This window comes from Scyliorhinus canicula, chromosome 21 (genome assembly GCF_902713615.1).
Source record: "Scyliorhinus canicula chromosome 21, sScyCan1.1, whole genome shotgun sequence".
Classification (NCBI taxonomy): Eukaryota; Metazoa; Chordata; class Chondrichthyes; order Carcharhiniformes; family Scyliorhinidae; genus Scyliorhinus; species Scyliorhinus canicula.
In genome coordinates, this window is record NC_052166.1 from 20353810 (window position 1) to 20380325 (window position 26516).

At 49.6% G+C, this 26516-nt stretch overlaps 1 protein-coding gene across 3 annotated transcripts in view; it reads right to left on the reverse strand.

Moving 5' to 3' along the window:
• Positions 1 to 26516, reverse strand: part of LOC119955872 — a 163189-nt gene that overhangs the window by 14707 nt on the left and 121966 nt on the right. For all 3 annotated transcript variants that reach the window (XM_038782515.1, XM_038782514.1, XM_038782516.1), the window contains 3 exons: positions 18840 to 18893; positions 2284 to 2334; positions 277 to 327 (listed from right to left, as the gene is read on the reverse strand). In XM_038782515.1, the coding sequence (XP_038638443.1) occupies positions 277 to 327; positions 2284 to 2334; positions 18840 to 18893 (156 nt within the window). The remainder of the gene's footprint in view (positions 1 to 276; positions 328 to 2283; positions 2335 to 18839; positions 18894 to 26516) is intronic.

A 26516-nucleotide genomic window follows, 5' to 3' on the forward strand; every position in this document is an offset into this window, starting at 1 on the left:
CTTTGCATTGATCACCATATCCTGAGAATGAGCTAAAAGCTATGCATTGAAATAATCTTTATTTAGGGAGTGCATATAGATCAAAGAGCAATGGGAAAGTCCCTGTTCAGTGCCATTGTTTCTTGTGGTCTTCACCACTGCACTTGTATCCTTAAATTATGGAACAGTTCTGGAATAAATGCATTTGATTCACTGATCCAACCACATCCTGGTTGCTAACATATCTACTATAATCTTGTCCATTTTTCTCTTCTCCCTCAAGTCAAGAATAGTTACCTCAGCTTTATCCTTCACCACAAGTTTCATTTCTTCCTCTGTACAGCAAGACTATATCAATAAAAACAATTTGGTTAAGATTGAGTGGATTCTCATTTTATAGATTTTCATGCTGTGCTTTTATAGTTAAATTCAAAAGAATAAGGTAGGCCTGGCTACATTTAGGTGTGATGGACAAACAGTGTAGAGCAGTAACTGATCCAAGCTTGATGCAAGGTAGGCACATAATTATTGAAAGGTATCTGCACTAACAGCATGCGGAAGATATACTAATAGGGTAGTGTACGCATGGTTGTAAATATATCAAGACCTGTATTCAAAATATTGAACCTCCCTATTCACATTAAAATCAGTCAACACTTCGGGTTGGGGCAGGGTCAAGGGAAATGTCGATTCGGGGGATTTGAGCCAGGGAAGTGGGACGGAAATTTTGGGAAATGGGAGAAGGGGATTAAGACACTAAAATATTTGTTTCATGGGGGTCGGTTTGCAGGATTGAAAAGCTGGGAGCGAAGTATGGGCTGGAGCAGGGGGAAATGTTTAGATACATGCAGGTTCGAAATTTTGCCGGGAAGGAGATATAGAGCTTCTCGGTGGAGCCGGCCTCCACATTGCTGGAGGAGATGCTGACAACAGGGGGACTGGAGAAGGGGATAGTGTCGGCGATTTACGGGGCTATTTTGGGAGAAGGTACCACTGGAAGGGATCAAAGCAAAGTGGAAGGAAGAGTTGGGAGAGGGTATGGTGGAGGGGTTCTGGTGTGGTGCTCCGGAGAGTGAACGCCTCCACCTCGTGCATGAGGTTGGGGCTGATAGAGCTGAAGGTGGTATATAAAGTATTTAGGGCAGCACGGTAGCGTAGTTGCTTCACAGCTCCAGGGTCCCAGGTTCGATTCCCGGCTTGGGTCACTGTTTATATGGAGTCTGCACATTCTCCCCGTGTGTGCGTGGCTTTCCTCCGAGTGCTCCGGTTTCCTCCCACAATTCAAAAATATGTGAGTTAGGTGAATTGGCCATGCCAAATTGCCCTTTGTGTCCAAAGAGGTTAATTGGGGTTACTGGGTTGTGGATAGGGTGGAGGTGGGGTGGAGGAGGCGTGGACTTGAGTGGGGTTCTCTTTCCAAGGGCTGGTGCAGACTCGATGGGCCAAATGACCTCCTTTTCACTGTAAATTCTAAAAGAAAAATAGAGCACACCTCACAAATGCGAGGATGAGCTGGCTCTTTGAGGGCGTAGAAGATGTGTGTGAATGTTGCTGGGGGGCCGCAAATCACGTTCATATGTTTTGGTCCTGTTCAAAGCTGGAGAATTACTGGGAGGAGGTTTTTAGGGTAATCTCTAAAGTGGTGCATGTGAAACTGGACCCGGGCCCTCGGGAGGCCATATTCGGGGTGTTAGACCAGGTGGGGCTGGAAACGGGTGTGGAGGCAGATGTTTTGCTTCATTGATAGCCCGAAGGCGGATCCTGTTGGCATGGAGAGCAACCTCTCCACCCAGTGCTCTGACGTGGCAGAGGGACCTGTTGGACTTCTTGACTCTTAAGAAGGTTAAGTTTGAACTGAGGGGAAGGATGGAAGGGTTCTACAATTCATGAGTGTTATTCATTATGCACTTTCAAGAACTGGATAACATTGAACATTGGTTGGGGGTTGGGAGGGAAGGGACTGTATGTGTTCACCGTGACTATGGGTGATTCCTGATTCCTTTTTGTTAATTGTTTATGTTAACATGTGGGCAGTTGTTTGGGGGTGGGATTGTTGTTGTTGATAAGCGGATTGACATTATATTCTTTCGTGCTTATTGTTTATTGTTGGAAGCAAATTTGGGAGAAAATGTGAAAAAGTAGAATAAAAATATATTTTTTTAAAACTAGACCCTGATCAGTGAACATTTTATTTTAATTTAAGAAACCTCGGTGAAGGGCCAAAGTTCATAGAAAGCTGGTCTAGAAGGAACGACAGGGATGTAGATGAGCATTATTTAAGTAATATCAAACAAAGATTGTTACCTTCGTTTTAGATTTAGTGAAAGAATAGTCAAATGTCTCCATACTTCCAACCTGCAAGAGAGAATGAGTTTACAATTTCCCTTTACAGAATCAGACAAGTATGATTTAAAACAGAACTGGGTTCCAATTGTTAAATCTTTCAATATTTTTGTTCATATGCTACAAGTCAAACTTGGAAATCAATCATTTTAGCAAGTGAAACGCTTGTAAAACAATTGGAATCTCCCTGATTTCTTAATTTCTCTAGATTCATTCATTGAGAACTGCCAGTGAGACTCGGCTATCTCAATATCTCTGCTCCTCACTCACTGTAACTAATCTGACTTTAAACTTGCAGTACAGCTCCCGAAGTCACCACCATCACAGATGTCAGTCTTCTGCCAATTCGATTCACTCCATGTGAAACCGGAGAAGGCACTGGATACTGCAAAGGCTATGGGTCCTGACAATATTGTGGCAATAGTATTGAAAACATGTGCTCCAGAACTTGCTGTACCCCTAGCCAAGCTGTTCCAATATAGCTACAACATCTACTTGGTAATGTGTAAAATTGCACAGATGTGTCCTGTACACAAACATCAGGGAAAATCCAAGCCTGCCAATCACTGCCCCATCAGTGTACTCTCAATCATCAGTAAATTGCCTTCAACACTGCCTTCAAGTAGCACTTGTTGTCATAACCTGCTCACCAATGCTCAGTTTGGGTCTGTCATTCAACCCTGCCTGAAAGCAAAAGAGCAGTCCAGGCACTTCAGTAAAAGATCACTGCATTTTTACTTGCGTTCCCTAACATCTGCTGCCTCAGACAGAAGTGTTTAAAACAGCAGCTGTTGCAAGTGTCAGAGGCTTCGCTGAAAATTAGTACACTTGAAAGGGCTTCAAATGTCCTGACAGCCTTTGAAATGCAAAACGCCCATTCAATTTCACATAGCAATACATTGCACTAGTCAGTGATTGATAGTTTAATTCCTCCATAGACATGTGCTTGGTCCATTGTTTATCTCTTTCCCTTCATGCTTGAATGTATCTCAAGCACCCTGCTTTGATGCTAACCACCATGGTTATAAACACTCTTGCTATCGTTGATAGCTCCTCACCGCATCAACAGGGGCTAAGTGGTTTCACTTCCTTTTATTCATAGCAGAAATCACTCAGCACCTTTTGCTGTGGCGAAGAGCTGTCATTCAAAACAAGAGTGTTTATGAACATTGTGGTCCGCATCAAAGCAGGGCAATGGAGATGCTAGATGGGGGGGGGGGGGGGGCTTGGTCACCCTTTTGCACGAGTGCTGTTGTGTGGGGCGGAAAGAGAAGGATGCCTCTACTTGTCAGTGTGGTGGGGGAGGGGGGGGGGCAGGATTTACACCCCCAGTAAAGAGCAGACCACATTATGAGCACTTAATGCAGTATACTTAATTGCACAGAGTACAAGGTGATGCACGATCAATTGCACAAAGACGTGAGTTGGGTACAACTGAGGCTTTATTGCTCTAAGATGTGTGGCCTCCCAGAGCAGCTGGCGAAATGGCTGCAGCATGGGGGACACACATTTATTCTCTGCCTACTGGGCGGAGCCAGCAGGCAGGTCCTACCATACATCACCTAATAGAGATGCAACAGTGGTTTACCACACAAGGTAATCAATGTTTTACCGCAAAAGATGAGAGCTATTGCTGGTTTATTCCTCTGGGGCAATTCCTTGACCAATGAGAGTCAAACGGTTTGGTTTAAATTTCAAGCAATGCTTGGAGTTAACTGTCAGTCACCACCAATAGATGCATTTCCGCGGCAATGCCGCTACCAGAGTCCACTTGCCAACCAATCAACATTCTTTTCTCATACAGCATAAATTTGTTGGCTTTCTTGGATTTTTAAAATGTTCTGATGAAAAGTTTTGACAAAAAAAATATTTTTTTCAGCAATATTCAAGTTGTGTCCTAGCAAGCACAATATCAATATCCATTTGTCATTCTATATATCAGTTTACACTATTATACAATGTGTCATCGGCAAATTTTGGAATGTGGTTTTCTTTCAATCATCTAAGTATTTAATGTATAGTGAAAAGTTGAGGCCCTCACACAGACACTTGTGAGATCCACTAATCATATCCTGTCAATTAAGGCACCTACCCATTGTGTTATTTACCCTCTGTCTCCTATCTCTCTAGAAACTTCCTGACCAGGTTGCCTTCAATTCCAATTTAACTTAATGAGGAATTTTATCAATGCCTTCTGGAAATCCTCATAACATTCAAGAGCATTCTCCTGACCTCTAATTTCATAGAATCATAGAATTTACAGTGCAGGAGGCCATTCGGCCCATCGAGTCTGCACCAGTCCTTGGAAAGAGCACCCTACTTAAGCCCACGCCTTAACCCTAATCCTGTAACCCAACCTAACATTTGGACACTCGGGCACAATTTAGCACGGTCAATCCACCTAGGCTGCACATCTTTGGATCGTGGGAGGAAACCGAAGCACCCGGTGGAAACTCCACACAGTCCCCCGAGGCCGGAATTGAACCTGGGACCCTGGAGCTGTGAGGCAACAAACCTCCGAAAGAGCACCTCCGGGTGCTCTGGTTTCCTCCCATAGTCCAAAGTTGTGCAGATCAGATGGATTGGTCATGCTAAATTGCCCTTAGTGCCGAGGGATGTGTACATTAGGTGGGGTTATAGGGATTGGGGGGGAATTGGACTTGGGTGGAGTGCTCTTTTGGAGGTTTGGTGCAGACTTGATGGGCCAAATGGCCTCCTTCTGTACTATAGGAGTTCCATGAAATTCAATAAGATTCATCCAGCACGACCTACCCGTTAAACGTCCATGCTAGCTCTCTCTCGGATTAGCTCAAAAATTTGAAGATGTTCGGTCACCCTATCATTAATTATGGACTTCAGCAACATCCCAACAACAAATGTCAGGCTAATTGGTCCATAATTCCCTGGTTTTTCTCTGATAATTTTCTTAAATATTAGGGCACGATTTAATTGCTGTGATCTAATGAGCGTGACACGTCCATGAGAAGCCAAAATCGAGAACCGCGCCAATTGGTTTCCGATATAACCGGCCCGCTCCCGTTGGAGAAATCAGAATCCTGCTGTAGCTTGTCGAGAAACCAATAATCACCATTTAATGCCAATCTCCATACAATTAATGGGAGCAAACCCTATCTAGATCCGTGATCCAACAACCTCCCCAGCAAGTGGTCACTTGAGCGCCAATTAGTACTTTTAAAAAAAAACATGAAGCTGGTGAAATGGACCCGACGAGGTGAGTAGTCATCTTTGCTTCCAGGCAATGAGCCTGGGGGATGCTGCCCTGGTGCGTGGGGGTGAGGGAGCCAGCCCGTGGAGAAACTAGCCTCTGTCGGGGTGAGTCACTTTCGGTGGGGCTGGGGGGAATGGATGTCTCAGCGCCCGTGGATCCATCATGCCACCCCATGGGTCATATGAACACATTAGGGAGGGCAACCCCAAACCTTGCCTGTCTGCCCCACCGACGACCCATAACTACCACTGACCGTGGAGGCCTTTGGCCACTCAGCTGAAGCCTATTGCTAATATGCTAATAGGGAATTGGCAATCGTAGTTAAGGGAGCACTTCACTGCTCCAGAATGGATTCCTGCGTGTAGGCGTGCCATGTAGCATTTGAGAGTTATTACCCAGCATCCCAATCAGACCATGATGCCTAGATACTGCAACTGAGCACTGCAGGAATCAACACCATGGATGCAGCAGCCAACATCCGAACCCTCAGGGTCCAGGCCCCAGCACCAGTGACATTCTCGCGATTAGAGAGTGGGTGTGTGCACCTGTGAGGGACCAGTAGAGGCAACGTTACATGCAGATTTCCAGTGGCGACCATGGAGTGAACGGTTGCACATTTAGCAGCTCCCACTCTTCATGGTCTTTTAATGGCTTTTAAGCTGGATTTCCGTGGGAATTTTTCAACATAAGTGGATAAAAGCGAGAAGAGAAGAAGACGACCCCTAGTTTATGGAGCTGCGCCCAAGAAACAATCGTAAAAGAAGAAATCAAAAGTTGCTTGGCAGTGAAGTTCAGAGTTTGGTGGATGCAATGGCAGAGAAGCAAAGATCGACCACGCCAGCTCAATGGACGATGGACCAGTGGGTTGAATACTTGGGATGAGAGTGTGCGGAGGACCTGACCCAGGCGGTTGCCTTGATTAAGGAGGTGGTTGACCGGATGGAGGAGAAAGTGACGACCCAGGGACAGAAATCCAAAAGTTGTAGGAGCTGGCGGCGGAACAAGGAGAGCAGTCCACTGCGATGGCAATGGAAATCAATATCTTACAGGATCGGCAGAAACGACTGTTGGAAAAGGTGGAGGACCTGGAGAATTGTCTCGTAGGCAGAATATCCGGATCGTCAGTCTGCCAGAGGAAAAGGAGGGATGTATGTGGGGAAGATGTTGGAGAAGATGTCAAAGATGCATTCAACAGGCCGTTAGAGGTGGACCGGGCTCACAGGGTGCTCATGCGTAAGCCCCAGGGTCGTGAGCCCCCAAGGGCGCTGATGGTGAGGTTGCATCGGTTCCTGGACAAGGAATGCTTTATGAGATGGGCCTGGCAGACAAAACTGTTCATGTGGAAAGAGGCTGAGATCCGGGTGTATCAAGACTTGGGAGCAGAACTCGCAAAGAGGAGGGCGAGACTTAATAAGGTTTAAGGCGGTCCTGTATGCAAAGTGAATAAAATTTAGACTGCTCTACCCGCCCGTCTTTGGGTGACCTACGAGAATCGGGAACTATATATTGGCTCGCTTGAAGAAGTGGCCGTCTTCATGAAGGACAATAATCTGGTAGAGGCATAATGACGTTAAAATCTAGACGGTAGTGGTCTGAGTTAAAAGTTTTGTGTTGCTCTATATTTAAACAATCTCAGCCTTTTACTGCAACTTAAGTTGTGGTGTTCGGGAAAAGAAGGATCTTTCAGATTGATTTGATTTTGATCCGTTGCTGTATGTACCGAGGTACAGTAAAAAAAGTTTTTAAGTTGTGGTGTTTTCCCGGGGGGGGGGGGGGGGGGGGAGAGGATGTTTGAGTTTTTGCATAAGTTTCTTCTTATCCCGTTTGATTTTTCTTCTCTTGTTTTCGGCTCTGTTTGAAGGTGTTGGGACGGATAGGATGTTGTAAATGGAGGAGGGGTGGGCCTCTGCGCCCAGCCCTTGGGGAATTGTTTGCTTTCTGTGTTTGTTGCCATTGTTTTGAAAACTTATGTTGTGAGGGGGGGGGGGGGGGGGGGGGGGGAAGAAAGAGGAGAGGAGGGGAGGGGGTGGGATGCTAGGCACCAGGGGCCGGAGCTGCTAGGTAGCTGGGAGAGTTGGCTCACGGGAGCAAAGTGGGTCGAGAGCTGAAGAGAGGCAGAGTAGGAGGGGAGGAAGGGGACTGCTGATGACTGGGGGACTTTTAGGAGGATGGAGATGGAGACCAGATGGCGCTGGCTGCCGAGGGGCAGGCCAGGGGAGGTGCGGGACATGGGCTAAAGGCTGGCCTAGGAAAGGTCATGGCTGATCAACAGGGGAAGGGGGCCAGAGCTCCCCCGAACAGACTGCTTATGTGGAATGTTCGTGCATTGAATGGGTCCGTCAAAAGGGCCCGTGTGTTCGCACACTTAAGACAGCTAAAAGCGGACATGGCCACACTACAGGAGACACACTTGAAGCTGGGAGACCAAGTTAGACTGAAGAAGGGATGGGTCGGACAAGTATTCCATTTGGGACTGGACTTTAAAACAAGGGGGGTGGCCATCCTGACTAACAAAAGGGTGGCATTTGAGGTAGGGAAGATAGAGGCAGACCTGGAAGGCAGATTTATTACGGTTAGCGGGAAACTGGAGGGAATGGCAGTGGTGTTGGTAAATAAAAATGCCCCAAAGTAGCTAGGAGGGGGCATGAGAAATCCTTGGCGGGTCGGATCAAGGAAAACTCAAGGCTTTTTACTCTCATGTGAGAAATAAAAGAATGACCAGGGTGAAGGTAGGGCCGGTCAAGGATAGTAGTGGGAACTTGTGCATGGAGTCAGAAGAAATTGGAGAGGCGTTGAATGAATACTTTTCTTCAGTGTTCACCAAAGAGAGGGGCCATGTTTTTGAGGATGAGAGTGTGATACAGGCGGGTAGGCTGGAGGAGGTGGATGTTCTGAGGAAGAATGTATTAGCAATTTTGAAAAACCTGAGGGTCAACAAGTCCCCTCAGCCAGATGGGATATATCCAAGGATTCTTTGGGAGGCAAGGGATGAGATTGCAGAGCCTTTGGCTTTGATCTTTGGGTCCCCACTGTCCACAAGGATAGTGCCAGAGGACTGGAGAGTGGTGAATGTTGTTCCTCTGTTCACAAAGGGAATAAAAATGACTCTGGCAATTATAGGACAGTTAGTCTTACTTCGGTGTTCGGTAAGTTAATGGAAAAAGTCCTGAAGGATAGGATTCATGACCATTTGGAAAGATGCAACTTAATCCGGGATAGTCAACACAGATTCGGGAAGGGTAAGTCTTGCCTCACAAATTTGATTGAATTCTTTGAGGAGGTAACGAAGTGTGTAGATGAAGGTAGAGCAGTTGATGTTGTATACATGGATTTTAGTAAGGCGTTTGATAAGGTTCCCCATGGTCAGCTCATGAAGAAAGTAAGGAGGTGTGGGATAGAGAGAAATTTGGCCAATTGAATAAGTAACTGGCTATCACATAGAAGACAGAGGGTGGTGGTGGATGGAAAATTTTCAGACTGGAGACCAGTTACTAGCAGTGTACCACAGGGATCAGTGCTGGGTCCTCTGCTATTTGTAATTTTTATCAATGACTTGGAGGAGGGGGCTGAAGGGTGGTTCAGTAAATTTGCTGATGACACCAAGATTGGTGGAGTAGTGGATGAGGTAGAGGGCTGTTGTAGGCTGCAAAGAGACATTGATAGGATGTAGAGCTGGTCCGAAAAATGGCAGATGGAGTTTAACCCTGATAAGTGCAAGGTGATTCATTTTGGTAGAAAAAATTTGAATGCGGATTACAGGGTCAACGGCAGGGTTCTGAGGAATGTGGAGGAACAGAGAGATCTTGGGGTTCATGCCTACAGATCTCTGAAGGTTGCCACTCAAGTGGATAGAGCCGTGAAGAAGGCTTATAGTGTGTTAGCGTTTATTAACAGGGGGCTTGAGTTTAAGAGCCGCGGGGTTATGCTGCAACTATACATGACCTTGATGAGACCACATTTGAAGTATTGTGTGCAGTTCTGGTCACCTCATTATAGGAAGGATGTGGAAGCATTGGAAAGGGTGCACAGGAGATTTACCAGGATGCTGCCTGGTTTGGAGGATAGGTCTTATGAGGAAAGGTTGAGGGAGCTCGGACTTTTCTCTTTGGAGTGGAGGAAGGATGAGAGGCGACTTAATAGAGGTTTATAAGATGATGAGGGGGATAGAGTGAACGTTCGGGGACTATTTCCTCGGGTGGATGTAGCTGTTACAAGGGGGCATAATTATAAGGTTCAGGGTGGGAGATATAGGAGGGATGTCCGAGGTAGGTTCTTTACTCAGAGTGGTTAGGATGTGGAATTGACTGCCTGCTGTGATAGTGGAGTCGGACACTTTAGGAACTTTCAAGCGGTTATTGGGTAGGCACATGGAGCACACCAGAATGACAGGGAGTGGGATAGCTTGATCATGGTTTCGGACAATGCTCCGCACAACATCAAGGGCCGAAGGGTCTGTTCTGTGCTGTACTGTTCTATGTTCTAAACTGGGACGATGTCTCCTTTGTCAGGAAGGTGCTGGGAAAGATCCCAGACCTTGGCTCGCACCGGCTGGTTATGGGAGGGGGGGGGGGGGGGGGGGGGGGTGACTTCAACACGGTCCTAGATCCGAGAATGGACCGGTCGACTTCTAGGAATGTTAGTGGGGATGGAGAACACTGAATACTCAGCAACTGTGGTGTCAGACCACGCGCCAGATTTCATGGACCTGCGGGTAAGCACATCAAAGTCCCAGCGCCTGCAGTGGAGATTAGATGCAGGGCTGTTAGCGGACGACGAGATCTGTGAGCGAGGCCATTCGGGGGTATATAAAGATCAACGGCACGGGAGAGACCATGGCTGGGGTGGTGTGGGAGGCATTGAAGGCTGTTATTAGAGGGGATCGTATTTCAATTTGGGCCCATAGGGAGAAGACTGAATGGGCGGAGCTGGACAGGTTGGTAGGAGAAATCTTACAGGTGGACAGGAAATATGCAGAATCTCCGAATGAGAAGCTCGAGGGGCAGCACAGTAGCACGTGGATAGCACTGTGGCATCATAGCACCAGGGCCCCAGGTTCGATTCCCTAGCTGGGTCACTGTCTGTGCGCAGTCTGCACGTTCTCCCCGTGTCCGCTTGGGTTTCCTCCGGGTGCTCTAGTTTCCCCCCCACAATCCAAAGATGTGTAGATTAGGTGGATTGCCGTGATAAATTGCCCTTAGTGACCAAAAAGCTTAGGAGGGTTTATTGGTTACGGGGAGAGGTGGAAGTGAGGGCTTAAGTGGGTCGGTGCAGACTCGATGGGCTGAATGGCCTCCTTCTACACTGTATGTTCTAAAGGAGCGTCAGAGACTACAAATGGAATTTGGGCACCTTTCCACATGTAAGGCTGAGGAGGGTAAAAGGGGCAATATATGAATATGGGGATAAAGCTAGCAGGATGCTGTCACATCAGCTGAGGAAGCAGGAGGTGGCGAGAGAAATAGGGAATATAAAGGATATGAGGGGAAAAGGAGTGATGGACCCGGGGGCGGTTAACGTGTCCCGTGAATTCTATAGTCGACTATATAAGACAGAACCCCCGGTCGGGGAGGAGGGTATGAATCAATTCCTGGAGAGGCTAGAGTTCCCAAAAGTAGATGAGGAACGAGTGGAAGTTCTGGGGGGCCCAATTGGGCTCGGGGAGGTGATAGACGGATTGGGGGCGATGGCATCGGGTAAGGCCCCGGGACCTGATGGATTCCCAGTGGAATTTTATAAAAGCTTTTCTGGGCTACTGGGGCCGCTGCTTCCACCAACGTTATCACAGGCATCAATCTTTCTCATCCCGAAGCGACACAAGGACCCGGAGAGTTGTGGATCGTACAGGCCAATTTCCTTTTTGAATGTAGGTGCTAAATTGCTGGCAAAGATCTTGGCCACCTGAATAGAGGATTGTGTCCCGTAGGTAATTGGGGAGGATCAGACGGGATTTGTGAAGGGCAGGCACCTGACGTCCAATATTAGACGGCTTCTTAATTTATCATACCAGCGATGTTGAGGTGGCACTAGCGATGGGCGCGGAGAAGGCTTTCGACCGGGTGGAGTGAAAGCACCTATGGGATATTTTAGGCAGGTTTGGGTTCGGATCGGGATTTGTGGATTGGGTCCGGCTGTGATATCAATGTAAGAACCAACCGAGTCCAGTCAGAATACTTTGGTATCTGTAGGGGGACAAGGCAGGGATGCTTGCTCTCCCCATTACTATTTGTCCTGACCATAAAGCCTTTAGCAATGGCCCGTAGATCATCGAATGCCCGGCGGGGGTGGGGTGGAGCACAGGGTCTCTCTCTATGCGGCCGACTGGCTACTCTGTGTCACAGACCCGGTGGGGGGATGGCCAAAATCATGGAGATACAAGGAGAATTTGGGCGATTTTCAAGCTACAAGCTAAATATGGGAAAGAGCGAGATGTTCGTGATCCAGGGGTGGGGGCAGGAAAGGAGACTGAAGGAGTTACCTTTTAAAGTGGCTGAGAGGAGCTTTAGATATCTGGGGATTCGAGTGGCTAAGGATTGGGGGCAGCTTCAAAAGTTAAATCTGAGCAAAGCTAGGTCCGATCCCGGCTCTGGGTCACTGTCCGTGTGGAGTTTGCACATTCTCCCTGTGTTTGCGTGGGTTTCGCCCCCACAAACCAAAAAAGATGTGCAGGGTAGGTGGATTGGCCATGCTAAATTGCCCCTTAATTGGAAAAAATGAACTGGATAATCGAAATTTAAAAAGAAATCTGGGCAAAGCTGTTGATCAATTGAAAAAGGACTTCCGCAGATGGGACTTGCTCCCGCTGACGCTGGTGGGGTGGGTCCAGACGGTGAAGATGACGGTCCTTCCGAGACTGCTCTTCATTTTTCAAAGTCTTCCGATGTTTGTCCCAAAGACTTTTTTCAGGAAAATTAACACGGCGATATCGGGTTTTGCGTGGCCGGTTAAAACCCCCGAGAGTTAAAGAAGGTACTCCTGGAACGGGGACACACCCTCCCGAGCTTTATTAACTATTACTGGGCGGCCAACATATCGATGGTCAGGAAGTAGGCAGTGGGGTAGGGGTCGGTTTGGGAGTGAGTGGAAGCGGCATCCTGCAAGGGTACGAGTTTGGAGGCTTTACTAACGGCGCCTCTGCCGTTCTCGCCGGCTCAGTACTCTACAAGCCCTGTGGTGGTGGCAACCCTAAGGGTGTGGAGGCAATGGAGACAGCACTTGAGATTGGAGGGGGAGTTAGTGTCATCACCGATTTGTGACAACCACCGATTTGCCCAGGGGGGCTGGATGGGGTCTTTAAGAGATGGCAGCGGACAGGGATTGAGAGATTTGGGGACCTATTCATCCAGGAGGGCTTTCTGACCTTGGAGGCAGTAGAAGAAGAGTTTGAGTTGCCGGGTGGGAACGGGTTTCGGTACCTTCAGGTGCGGACTTTGTACGGAGGCAGGTTCTGAGCTTTCCTTGCCTCCCCCTGAGGGGACCACAGGACAAGGTGATGTCAAAAGCAGGGGTTAGAGAGGTTATGGAGATATACAAGGAGTTGATGGAGTGGGAAGAGGCCCCTATCAGAGAGGTGAAGACGGAGTGGGAAGAGGAGCTGGGAGGAGAGCTGGAAATTGAACTGTGGGAAAAGCCTTGAAGAGTCAACTCATCCTCGTTGTGTGCCAGACTTAGCTTGATGCAGTGCAAGGTGGTCTACAGGGCCCACATGACGGCAGCCCGGATGAGCAGGTTCTTTGAGGAGGTGGAGGCAGATGTGGGCGGTGTGGGGGTAGCCCGGTGAACAATGTACATATGTTTTGGGCATGTCTAAAATTGAGGGGATTGTGGCAGGGATTTGCGGACGTCAGAAGTCCTGGAAAGGAGGGTAACTCCGAGTCCAGAACTGGCAATATTTGGGGTATCAGAAGATCCGGGGGGGGGGGGGGGAAGAAATGTCCTGGTGGCCCAGAGCTGGATTTTGCTGGGATGGAGGGATTTAGAGCCCCCGAAGTCAGGAGTGTGGGTCAGCGATAAGGCAGGGTTTCTCAGTCTGGAAAAAATTAAGTTCGCCTTGAGAGAATCAACTCAGGGGTTCGCCCAGAGGTGGCAACCGTTCATCGAGGATCCCAGGTTGGAAGACACGCTGGTTATCAGTCTCTCACCTTCTACAATTCCTTACAGATATTACAGGAGATGGATGATATCTTGGACCTCGCGATGCTGCTGCCAGGCCAGGCGCAGGCAGCATCATTGACAGAGGCTCGACGCGGTGGCTCCAGGGCTCCGCCCCACATCCTGAAGACCTAGCTGCCCATCAGGCAGGGATCCAAAGGTTGAGGCTGCCGAAGGCCCAAGGTGTGCAGCCGTCTCGTTCGAACAGATTATGGACAACATGTGCCGCAGGAGGTTCCGCTTCAACAAGGGGACGGTGCGGTACCTATGCCATGTCCTCATGGTCTTGGGGGCCGTGAAGGTTACCGCAGCTCTGAAATTCTCTGCCTCAGGATCATTCCAGGGCTCGAGCGGGAATTTGTGTGGGATCTCACAAGCTACAACCCACAAGTGCATCCAGGATGCCCTGTTTGCCCGGGCAGTGAACTGCATAAACATTTGACATGGATTAGGCCCAATAAGATGCCCAGACATTAGGATTCTCTGCCATCGCCGGGATGCCCCAGGTCCAGGGCGAAATAGATGGCACGCATGTCACCTTGCACTCACCGGACCATCAGGGAGTGCCCTACATGAGCAGGAAGGTGTTTCTCTCCCTGAATGTGCAGCTCATGTGCGACCACCACATGAAGATTGTGGTGAATGTAATTCACACTGCAATACATATTATACCATGTCACTGTAAGCTCGACATACGAGCAGTCGCGTTGCCCTACCACTAGGGGAAGTAGCACTGGGAATGCATAGGAGTTTGTACAGGGCTCCACCCTTGGCTCCGCCCACGGCTCCTCCCCCTGGACTGCTGTATAAAAGATTGATGCCGAGAGCCAGCCGACCAGTCCATCCAGAGTTCATCGTGTTACAGGCTGGCTCTGTTGTAAGTAGATTAAAACCACTGTTCATATCTTAAAGCACGTGTCTCGTGAATTGATGGTCTCATCAAAGATCATACACACTTTTAAGGGAACATACACGATAGTTACATCCCTGGCATTTTCTAGGCCAACCCCACGATGGCCGATTGCCTCTGGGGGGGTACCCACTGAGGACCTGGCTAATGATGTCTGTGCATAGGCCAGTGACCAATGTGAAGACCCGATACAGCCAGGCCCATGTGGCTACCCGGGCTTGAGCAGTTCATCAGATGCTTCAAAATGTGCTTCCGATGTCTCAACTGCTCTGGTGGTGCACTGCAGTACACCTCCCAGAGGGTCCCCCGCTTGTGTTGGTCTGCTGTGTCCTCCACATCCTGGCATAGCAGCGGGGAAGCGTGCAGGAGGTGGAGGGGGAGGACCAGGAGGAGCTGAAGGACAAGCCCAGGGCAGACCAGCAGGACCAGCCGGAGGATGGAGGACAGGTGGCAGTGGAGAGAGTCCGGAAAGCCCAGAGGGCCAGGGAGGCCCTCATCCTCACCCGCTTCATATAGGAAGTGGCCTCATCCGTCACACCCTCCCCACTCACCGCCCCCTCCTCCATCTACCCTGTTCCACCCTTGCAGGGTCTATGTAACATGACTCCAGGGTTATGAGACTGTGTCGGCACTGTCAGCGGGTTCACTGTTGAGGGCAGGTGGGGGGGGGGGGGGGGGGGGGGGGTGATAAGCCGCTGAGGGCTTGTGCTCCTGAATCTATGCCATAGTCTGACTCCTACCTGTCTGCTGAGTGGTCGCTCACACCCATCAGCTGCATGTGGTGTGCCTGGGGCTGAACAGGAGATTGGTGGTCAGCCCGACCTGCATTCCTGAAGAAAGTGCCAGAGGCGTCATATTTGTCAAGTGCAAAGTTTTTTAATACCGTACATAAGATTTCCACAACTGCCCATGGCCCCCGATGGTGTTGCACCACATTCCCACCCCTTCACTCCCCCTTTCACCGCAGCACCCCCCCCCCACCAGTGCCCTCTCAGTGATCCTCGATCTGCTTAGCCTTCCATGCTCTACTGCTGCTCCTCGGTGTGTCCCCAGGATGCACACCAGAGGTGGAGGCAGCCTGCTGCCTCCTGTGGCCTCCGATGTCCCTTATGGGTGTCTGGGGCCGGGGGCACATGCCCCGCCGTGCCACCTTGTTCTGGATGCTAATTCTGAGATGTACCGTTGTCAGGAGCTGGTGTCTCTTGAGCTGTTGACCGTCGTCACCACTCTGCGGTGTGGCTCCGGGTTTACGACAATGATGTTTAAGGGGCATCTTGACAAATACATGAATAGGATGGGAATAGAGGGATACGGACCCTGGAAGTGCAGAAGATTTTAGTTTAGACGGGCAGCAAAGTCGGTGCAGGCTTGGAGGGCCGAAGGGCCTGTTCCTGTGCTGTACTTTTCTTTGTTCTTTGGCACCCAGTGCCCCCTCCTCCTGGTCGGTGCCTATAGGACCCTAGGGTTCACCTTGGGATAGAGGGGCAGCTGCTCCTGCATCACATGGCTCTTTCAGCCCTGGCGGCTCCCCAATGTCTGCAGCATGCTGTCACTGTCCTCGACGATGCTCCTCAGTGACTGGGACATGCTCTGGTGCGCCTCAGCAATTCCCATCTGTGACTGGGATATGCTCTCAGCACCTCATCGGGGTCCACATGGGACGGGCCACATCTCCCAGCGATTAGGACATGTTGTCGAGGTGCTTAGCCGTGGCCGTCTCTGACTGAGCCACGCCTTGGACACCTCCATTAATGCTGCTGACGTTGTGCACCAGGCTCTCCACTGCGGTCACCACCCTAGCAGTGTTTGCCTCTGTGCCATGAATTGTCGGCGCTATCTCCTGCACCCAAAGCCTCTGGGACTCCTCCAATCGGCTATGGACCACAGTTCAAAGATATGCAGGTCAGGTGGAATGGCCATTTTAAATTGTCCTTCGTATCCAAAACGGTTAGGTGGGATTACTGGGTTATGGGGATGTGGTGGAGGTGTGGATTTATGTAGAGTGCTCTTTCCAAGGACCAGTGCAGACCCGATGGGCCGAATGACCTCCTTCTGCACTGTAAATTCTATGTAAACTATTCATAATCTAGATCAATAATTTGGATGTGGAATCAAATGTGATATTTCCAAGTTCGCTGATGGCATAAAACTGGATGGGAATGTGAAATGTGAGGAGGATGCAAAGAGGCTTCAAAGGGATTTAAACAGCCTAAGCAAGTGGGCAATAACATGGTAGATGGAATGTAATGTGGAAAAACATTGGCTGCAATTTTCCAGCCGTTGACACCAGCGGGATCTTCCAGTCCTGCTGATGGTTCACCCCCGCCGCGGGTTTGCCGGCAGTGAGGGGTTCATTCATCTGGAAGCCCCATTGACAACAGCGGGGCCACAGGGAGGGAGGAGGAGGAGGAAGAACAGAAATGCAGAGTATTTCTTAAATAGGGAAAGATTGGGAAGTGTTGATGTCCAAAGGGATCTGTGTGTTCTTGTTCATCAGTCACTGAATGCTAACATGCAGGTGCAGCAAGCAATTAGACAGGCAAATGGCAGGTGGCCTTTATTGCAAAAAAAATGTGAACACAGGAGTAAAGATACCTTGTTGCAGTTATACAAAACTTTGATGCAACTCCACCTAGATTATTATGTACAGTTTTGAACAAAGAACAAAGAAAAGTACAGCACAGGAACAGGCTCTTCGGCCCTCCAAGCCTGCGCCGAGCATGCTGCCCGGCTAAACTAAAATCTCCTACACTTCCGGGGTCATTATCCCTCTATTCCCATCCTATTCATGTATTTGTCAAGATGCCCCTTAAACGTCACTATCGTCCCTGCTTCCACCAGCTCCTCCAGCAGCGAGTTCCAGGCACCAATTACCCTCTGTGTAAAAAAACTTGCCTCGTACATCTCCTCTAAACCTTGCCCCTCACGCCTTAAACCTATGCCCCTAGTAATTGACCCCTCTACCCTTGGAAAAAGTCTCTGACTCTCCACTCTGTCTATGCCCCTCAACCGCCTTTGTTCCAGTGAGATAAAACAAGTTTATTCAACCTCTCCTCATAGCTAATGCCCTCCATACCAGGCAACATCCTAGTAAATCTCTTCTGCACCCTCTCTAAAGCCTCCACATCCTTCTGGTAGTGTGGCGACCAGAATTCAACACTATACTCCAAGTGTGGCCCAACTAAGGTTCTATACAGATGCAACATGACTTGCCAGTTTTTATACTCAATGCCCAGGCAAATGAAGGCAAGTATGCCGTATGCCTTCTTGACTATCTTCTCCATCTGTGTTGCCCCATTCAGTGACCTGCGGACCTGTACACCAGGATCTCTCTGACTGTCAATACTCTGGAGGGTTCTACCATTCACTGTATATTCCCTACCTGTATTAGACCTTCCAAAATGATTTACCTCACATTTGCCGGATTAAACTCCATCTGCCATCTCGCTGCCCAAGTCTCCAAACAATCTAATTCCTGCTGTATCCTCTGACAGTCCTCATCGCTATCCGCAATTCCACCAACCTTTGTGTCATCCGCAAACTTACTAATCAGACCAGGTACATTTTGGTCCCCTTATGGAAGGAAGGATGTACTTGTCACGGAGGCAGTGCAATGAAAGTCCACCAAACTAATCCTAGAGATGGTGGGATGTTCTATAAAAAGAGATTGAAGAGACCTGGCCTATGCTCTTTAGAATTTAGAAGAATGAGAGGTGATCTCATCAGTGTACAATATTCTTCCAGGAATTGACAGGGCTGACGCAGGAAGGATGTTTACCCTGGCTCGGGTGGGCTCCAGAACCAGCCTCGGAATAAGAAGTAGACCATTCAATTCTAAAATTGAGGAAGCAATTCTTCACTCAGCAGGTGGTGAACGTTTGGAATTCTCCACCTTTCAGTCTCTTCCTCACTTCACCCTTGAAATAAAAATGTTAAAATGCCATTTTATTTGTCCCTTTCTTGCACTGTAATTTCCTTCTTCCTCACCATTGGCTCATAGTTCTTTCTGGTCCTGACCAGGAGAGAGCTGCAGAAATTTATTCCACAGATATTTTTAATCACCAAAATATCTGTGACCTTCTCTCCTGCAGATAACAGCTGACCTTTCTCTGACATCCAATTTACTGAATGGCTCCATAGAAAATTAATAACTTACAATTACAACCATTCAAAACAACAAAGAAATAGAATGCAAAATCTATCAACTTCCCATCATTGTGTTGCTTTTACCTGTTCAAGATGTTCAGGTTTTGCAGCTACTTCCATCTGTTGGTATGCTTGATCCTTGTGGAGAAAATAAAAGGCATTTTTCAGAACTGTGACATTTCAGTATGATATAATTAAAAATCTGTACATTTTTATTCAAGGCATTTAACAAATATACACAGAATATCAGAAGAACAATACATCAACCCAACAAACAACCATAACTTTCCAACCCCCCCCGAACACCAACACTGCCTTCCCCATTTTAACCCCCCTTACCACCACTTCCCCTTGCTGACCCCTCAATTCTCCTTGAAGCAATCGATGAATGGTTCCCACCTCCGGGCGAATCCCTCTATCGACCCCTGCAGAGCGAACTTGACCTTCGCCAACCTCAGGAAGTCACCCAGGTCGCTTTTGGTGGCTCCGGGTCCCGCTAACGCAACAAAATCCGTCTCCGGGCTACTAGGGAGGCAAAGGCCAATACATCAGCCTCTCTCCTCTCCCGGACTCCAGCATCTTCTGACACACCTCCTGACTCGGAACCATCTCCATACCCAGCACCTCATATCACGTCTGAGAACCCCTGCCAGAACCCCATCAGTCTTGGACACGCCCAGAACATGTGGACGTGATTCTTCCCCCCCACCTCCCTGCCATGCACCATCCACATCTATCCTCCACCCCCTCAAATAAGCTGCTCATCCTCGCCACTGTCATGTGGGCCCTATGCACAACTTTAAACTGGATGAGGCTTAACCTCTCACACGATGAGGACTCCGCCGATTTCCCGCCCTGCACCTGCTGTCCAAACTTCTCCTCTGATTTGTGCTTATTAACCTCCACTGGAGTGCCCTTCCTCCCCATCAGATTCTTATAAATATCCAAAACCTTCCACTCCCCTATTTCGTCATCCGATAACAGCTTCCCATGCCATACCGGAGGCGACAGCCCCAGGAAGGACAGCACCTCTCTCCTCACAAAATCCAGAACCTACAGGTACATAAATTCATTCCCCTTGGGCAACGCATATACATTTCCTCCAACTATTCCAGCCCCGCAAATCTTCCCCCTATGAACAAGTCCCTGAAGTACTCAATCCTCATCTGCCGCTAACTCCGGAACCTCACATCCAGTCCTTGCCGGCACAACCTATGGTTGTCACAGATCGGCGCCCACAATGACGTACCCTCCAATCCAAAGCGATGCCTGCACTGCCCACACACCTTTAACACTGACACAACCACTGGGCTCACGGAGTACCTGGCCAGTGAGAACAGCAAAGCCGGCAATAGCAAAGCCCTGAAACTTGTTACCCTACATGATGCTGCCCCCAAACAGGCCTCTGCTCCGCAGCCCATTTCCTCACCATCGCAATATTTGCTGCCCAATAATAATTTATCAAATTCATCCACTCCCCGTTCCAGGAAAGCCCGCCGCACCCACGGGGCCACCCTCGCCACATAAACCCGCCCACTGACTTTCCTAAATAAAGACTGAGGGAGAAAGATAGGGTGGTTCTGAAATACAAACAGAAACGTAGGCAGCACCGTCACTTTCACTGCCTGCACCCACCCAGCCAGAGCCAGTGGCAAAACATCCAACTTCTTAAAATCCACCTTCATCCCCTCCACCAATCGAGCCAAGTTCAATCTATGCAGTTGGGCACAGCTCTGTGCCATTGAATACCTAAGTACCTGAAGCTTGTCCCCACCACCCTAAACAGCAACTCTGCTAATCTCCTTTCCTGCTCTCTGGCTTTGATGGGGAACACCTCACTCTTTCCCATGTTCAATTTATATCCCGAAAATCGGCCAAATTTCATCAAGGTCTCCGTAACCCCCTCTATGCTGCCCATCAGGTCCAAAATATATAATAGCAAGCTATCTGCATATAGCGAAACCCTATGCTTGGCACCCCCCACGATCAATCCCTCAACGCCCTTAGCGCTGTGGCCAACGGTTCTATCACCAAGGCAAAAAGCTCAGGGAGAGCGTGAACCCCTGGCTCGTCCCACGATGTAGCCCAAAGTATCCTGTACTCACTTGGTTTGTTCGCATCTCGCTTCCAGCGCCTTATACAGAATTATAGAATTTACAGTGCAGAAGGAGGCCATTCGGCCCATCGAGTCGGCACTGGCTCTTGGAAATAGCACCCTACCAAGCCCACACCTCCTCCCCATAACCCAGTAACCCCACCCAAGACTAAGGGCAATTTTGGACACTAAGGACAATTTATCATGGCCAATCCACCTAACCTACACATCTTTGGACTGTGGGAGGAAACCGGAGCACCCGGAGGAAACCCACGCACACACGGGGAGAACATGCAGACTCCTCACAGACAGTGCCCCAAGCCAGGAATCGAACCTGGGACCCTGGAGCTGTGAAGCAATTGTGCTAACCACTATGCTAACGTGCTGTGCACCCAAGCAGCCGGACCCAATCCACAAACACCTGCCCAAACCCAAACCGCCCCAGCCCTTCAAACAAATATGCCCACTCCACCCTATCAAAAGCCTTCTTCACGTCCAACGCCACCACTACCTCCTGCCCCTCCGAGGGTATCATAATCATATTAAGTTACCTCCACACATCACTGACAGCTGTTTTCCCTTCTCAAAACTCAAAGGTCCTCCCCTATCACTCCCCCCGTACACATATCCTTCTTTAAAATCAGGGAGATGGAAGTCTGCGACAATGTAGGGAGGAGTTTCCCCTCCCCCTAGCCTCATTATATGTCCTTACCAGCAATGGCCCCAGCTCCGCCCCAAATGTTTTATAAAAATCAACTGGGAATCTGTCCGGCCCCGGGGCCTGCATCGCATCTATCACCTCCCTCAATCGGGGGCCCCCAGGCCCTGAACCCACACCTCCTCCACCATGGAAATCTCCAACCCATCCAGGAACCGCCACATCCCCTCTTCCCTGTCAGGGGCTCCGACTCAGAGCCTTCTATAAAGACCTCAAATTACCCCATTCACTCCCTCTGGGTCCATCACCACCTTACCCTTCCCATCCCTTACCTGTCCAATCACTGTTGCCGCTGCTTGCTTCCTCAACTGATGGCCAGCATCCTACTTGCCTTCTTGCCATACTCATACACTGCCCCTCTGCAACTGCTCCACCTTCTTCTCCATAGACACTAACCCAAACTCCATTTGGAGCCTCTGCCTCTCCTTCAGCAACCTCTCCTCTGGCGATACCGAGTGCCTCCACCCACCCTCAAAATCTCATCCACTGGCATTGCCCACTCCTTTCGCTCCATCTTCTCCCTGTGAGCCCGAATCAAAATAAACTCCCATCTCACTGAGGCCTTGAGTGCCTCCCACAGTGTGGTGGCTGTGACCTCACCTGTGTTGTTCAACTTCACATAGCCCCAAATAGCAGCCCGCACCCCCATAATCTGCCAACAGCCCCACATCCAGCCGACACTGCAGCCATTGGGCCTCCCCCTGAACCACCCGCAAATCCACCCAATGTGGAACGTGATCAGAAACCACAATTGCCAAACAGAGTTGCCACCCGTCAGCAGCACCTTGTCCACCACAAAGAAATCAATCCAGGAATACACCCGGTGCACGTGGGAGAAGTATGAAAACTCCCTCGCCCTTGACCTCCGAAACCTCCATGGATCCCCTCCAACCATCCCAAAGTGCTCCATGAACCCCTTCAGCTCCCTAGCCACTGCTGGCACCCTCAACAACTTAGGGCCCGATCGCTCCAGAACCGGGTCCAGGTGCGTATTGAAATCACCCCCCAATATTCAACCGATGCTTGTTCAACTGCAGAATCCTCCCCATAACCTGCCTCATAAAATCCATATTGTCCCAATTAGGGGAAAAGCGTTTACCGGCATCCTCTCCAGCTTCCCACTGACCATCAAATAAACAGCACCCCACTTAACCCGGATTGGCCACAATGCTCCCCACCTCAAACGGCACACTCTTGTTAACCAACACCACCCCACTCATCTTCATATCCAAAGTAACACCTGCCCCACCCATCCCTTCCTCAACCTCGTCTCATCCCCCAACTTCAGTTGTGTCTCTTGTAAAATCACCACATCCGCCTTCAGACTCCTCAGATGCGTGAACCCACGTGACCGTTTAACTGGCCCATTCGGCCCTCTCACATTCCACATGACCAGCCTGGCGATCAGCCATATCCCTTTTTTGAGCCAGCCCCCCAAAACGCGCCACGCACCCCTCCAGGCCCGCATTTGGAGTCCGCCACCATCTCTCGCTTCCCAATTGCGCGACACCAACCACACCCATGTCAGCAACCCTCCTCCCCTTCCACCCTTGAACAAAAAACAACTCATGCCTTCCTTCTGACAACCCCCACCTCTCCCTCGTTAACTAGCCCTACCGAGCATGGTAGTCCTCGCCCGAGTCTCTGACACCCCCTCAAACCTCCAGCGCACCACACCTCCAACAAAGGCACACTCACCATCGCCACTCTCCCGTTGAAACTTACCCCAAACTACCCAGCCCGAACACTTTATTACGAACACAAAGCTCTTCTCCAAAGTTCAGTGTCCTCACACTCCTACTAGTCCATGGTCCCTCAAAGTCCATCGCCTCCTCTGGTGAGTCAAAATCCACAAGCGGACAGGGTTGCAAAACCTCAACCTCACCCCCTTCGTAAAGAGAGCAGCCTTTATCTGGATGAACCTGGCCCTCCTCTTCCTCAACTCCGCACCCAGGTCCTGATAGACCCACCCAGTTGCATTTCCTGGTCTGCCTCGTCCATTTCAATATCTTTTCCTTCTCGAAGAATCGATGGTGGCAGCCGCACCACCTCTGCTGCTCCCTCACCTGCGACTTCCTCCTCAGACCAGAGCGACCAATCCACCTCGAGGGGCCGGTCAAAGGCCACCCCCCCCCCCAACTTCTCAAGCATCCTCGCCACATACTTGCCGGCCTCCGCTCCCTCAATGCCCTCAAGCATTCTGGAGCGATTCTCCAGGACCTCTAACTTCTCTTGCAGCCGCTTCTGGTAATTCAAAACCACCCCCAATTTAGTCTCCAATGAACCCATCCGCTCCTCTTGCTCCCCCACCACCTCCTCTAAATTCTGAATCGCTAGGCCCTGAGCCTACAACCTCTGCTCCACTCTCTCAATTGCAGCTCTGAGCAGCTCCACCACCGTAACCAGGTCTTCCAAAGCCTCTTTCCTCTGCTGCTGGAATTTTCCATCCAAAAACTCCACCAACTACTCCGTCAACCACTGGGCAGGCAGCGCAGCCCCCCTGGGCACTCACACATCTTTTGCATTAAAAAAAACCCCACACGGGTGGGGGAAGGTCCAACAAAATCCACCTTGAGCAAGAGCCACCAAATGTCCTCATTCCATGACCGCCACCGGAGGTCCTTCAGTCTGGTATAATTAATATTCATTCAAAACTATTCATATCTGATCTTTACACTAGATCTGTATTAGAGTATGTTAACTTCACATTTCCTCATCTAGTAAACCAAATTTTGATGCAATACTGCACCATGAGGTTCTCTGGTACTTCATCCTCCAAATGGCAGTTTACTAAGTATTATTTTGACTGTGGAAGGCATCACTGCTGAACCCAAGCTTCTCACACATCACAAAGCATTACACAAGCGGTGCATCAATATTTCAAATCACATTCAATAAACTCCAACATGGTCACTGATCCTGAACAGTATAGTACTACGAAAACTTCTGTTTCAGAGTAGAAAAAAATAAAACATGAACTTGATGGGCAGATGATTGATACAGCTTTGTTGTGTTTCACATCATAACATTTTACACTGTAGAAGGGGTCCATTGAGCTTACCATACTTCTGTCGCTCTTTGAAAGAGCTACCCATTTAGTTCCATTCCCCATATCTTCCAAAATGTATATTTTTCAATTATTCACTCATTTCCTTCGTGAAAGTAATTTTGAATTCTGCTTCTACCTCTTGTTAGGACATCCTACATTAAAAAATGAAAAGAGTGCACTTCCGGTTGCGGCTATGCGGAGCTAAGCCGCACGTTCGGCAGCTCCCGCCAGGAACGGACTTTTGGGCTCTTTTAAGGGCCCCCAGCGGTACTTGCTCGACGGTTCCCGACGTGGGAAGGTGTCTGCAGCAGATCCCCAGTGGTCTATGGTCTTGACCAGGAGTGGGGCCAGCAGAATAGCGGTGGCAGCGCCTAAGAAAAAGCGGGGGAAGAGAATCAAGATGGCGGCCGGCGGAGGCCTCGAGGAATGGAGGCAGTGGGCGCAGGTGCAGCAGGAGACTCTCCAGCGCTGTTTTCAGGAGATCAAAGTGGAGCTGCTGGACTCGCTGAAGGCGAATACGGACAAGCTGCTGGCGACGCAGGCAGCCCAGGGGGTGGAGATCCGGGAGCTCCGACAACAAGCCTCCGAAAGAGAGGATGAGGCTGCGGCCCTCGCGGTAAAGGTGGAGATGCACGAGGTGCTCCACAAGAAGTGGCAGGAGCGGTTCGAGGAGATGGAGAACCGGTCGAGGCGGAAACATTTACGGATCCTGGCCCTCACGGAGGGGCTGGAAGGGTCAGACCTGGGGGCCAATGTGGTCATTTTGTTGAACTCGCTGATGGGAGCTGGGTCCTTCCAGGGGCCCCTGAAGCTGGAGGGGGCCCACAGAATACTGGCCAGGAGGTCCAAACCGAATGAGCCGCCACGGGCGGTGCTGGTGCGGTTCCACCGGTTCGTTGACCGAGAGTGCGTGCTTAGGTGGGCCAAGAAGGAGCGGAGCAGCAAGTGGGAGAACACAGTAGTGCGGATCTACCAGGACTGGAGTACGGAGGTGGCCAAGCGGAAGGCCGGGTACAACCGGACGAAGGGCACCCAATCATTAATCATGAGCAACTTATTGTTACTTAGTATGCCAGGAATGAGATTGGTGCACTGAGCAAAGCCAGGTCACACATGACATTCAAATCTTTCCCAACCACTGTGGGATTGAGATGTTAAGTCTCAGGGATGTCACCTTGGTCATCTCAAATACAAGGCTGCATCAGTGACAAGGCAAAGAGGGAAGAAGCCACTATACACTGTAACATTTACTATTGGTTCAAGGCTGTGACTTTCACTATGTTCACCTGTTACACTTCAATCTATAATTTCAAAGAGAAGGATCAAACAATTATGGATCTTGGACTCAACACTGCCTTTTTGAGGGTCCTAGTACAATGGAGGAGGTGAAGGAGAGAGTGGAGTTGCTGAGTGCAGCTTCAGAAGACCCTGCTGAGGTCCAGGGTGCAACTACATGAGCATCGGGAGGATAAGACCTCTTGTTAGGACCACAGAGGATATACTAAAGAAAGCTCTCCTATTTACAGATCAGCGAGATAATGCTGTGCACATCTGCACTTCCTGAACTCTGGTAGATCACACCTGCCAAATTCTATGAAGTTGGCGGGTATGCCCTGCCAGTGGTCTTGAAGGTAACCGCTGCACTCAATTTCTATGCCTGTGGATTTTCAAAGGCACCCACAGGAGACGTGTTGTGTTATCTCTCAGGCCACCAGACACACCTGCAGCAAGGTCACAGTTTCCCTCTACAGCAATGCACATGAGGATGTGAGGATTACACTCATGAAGATAGCCAGGCCGAGGGTTTGGAGCCATCTCAGGGTTCCCAAGACACAGGGTACAATTGACTGCACCCATGTTGCTTTAAGGGCTCCAATGCAGCAACTCCTAATGTTAATT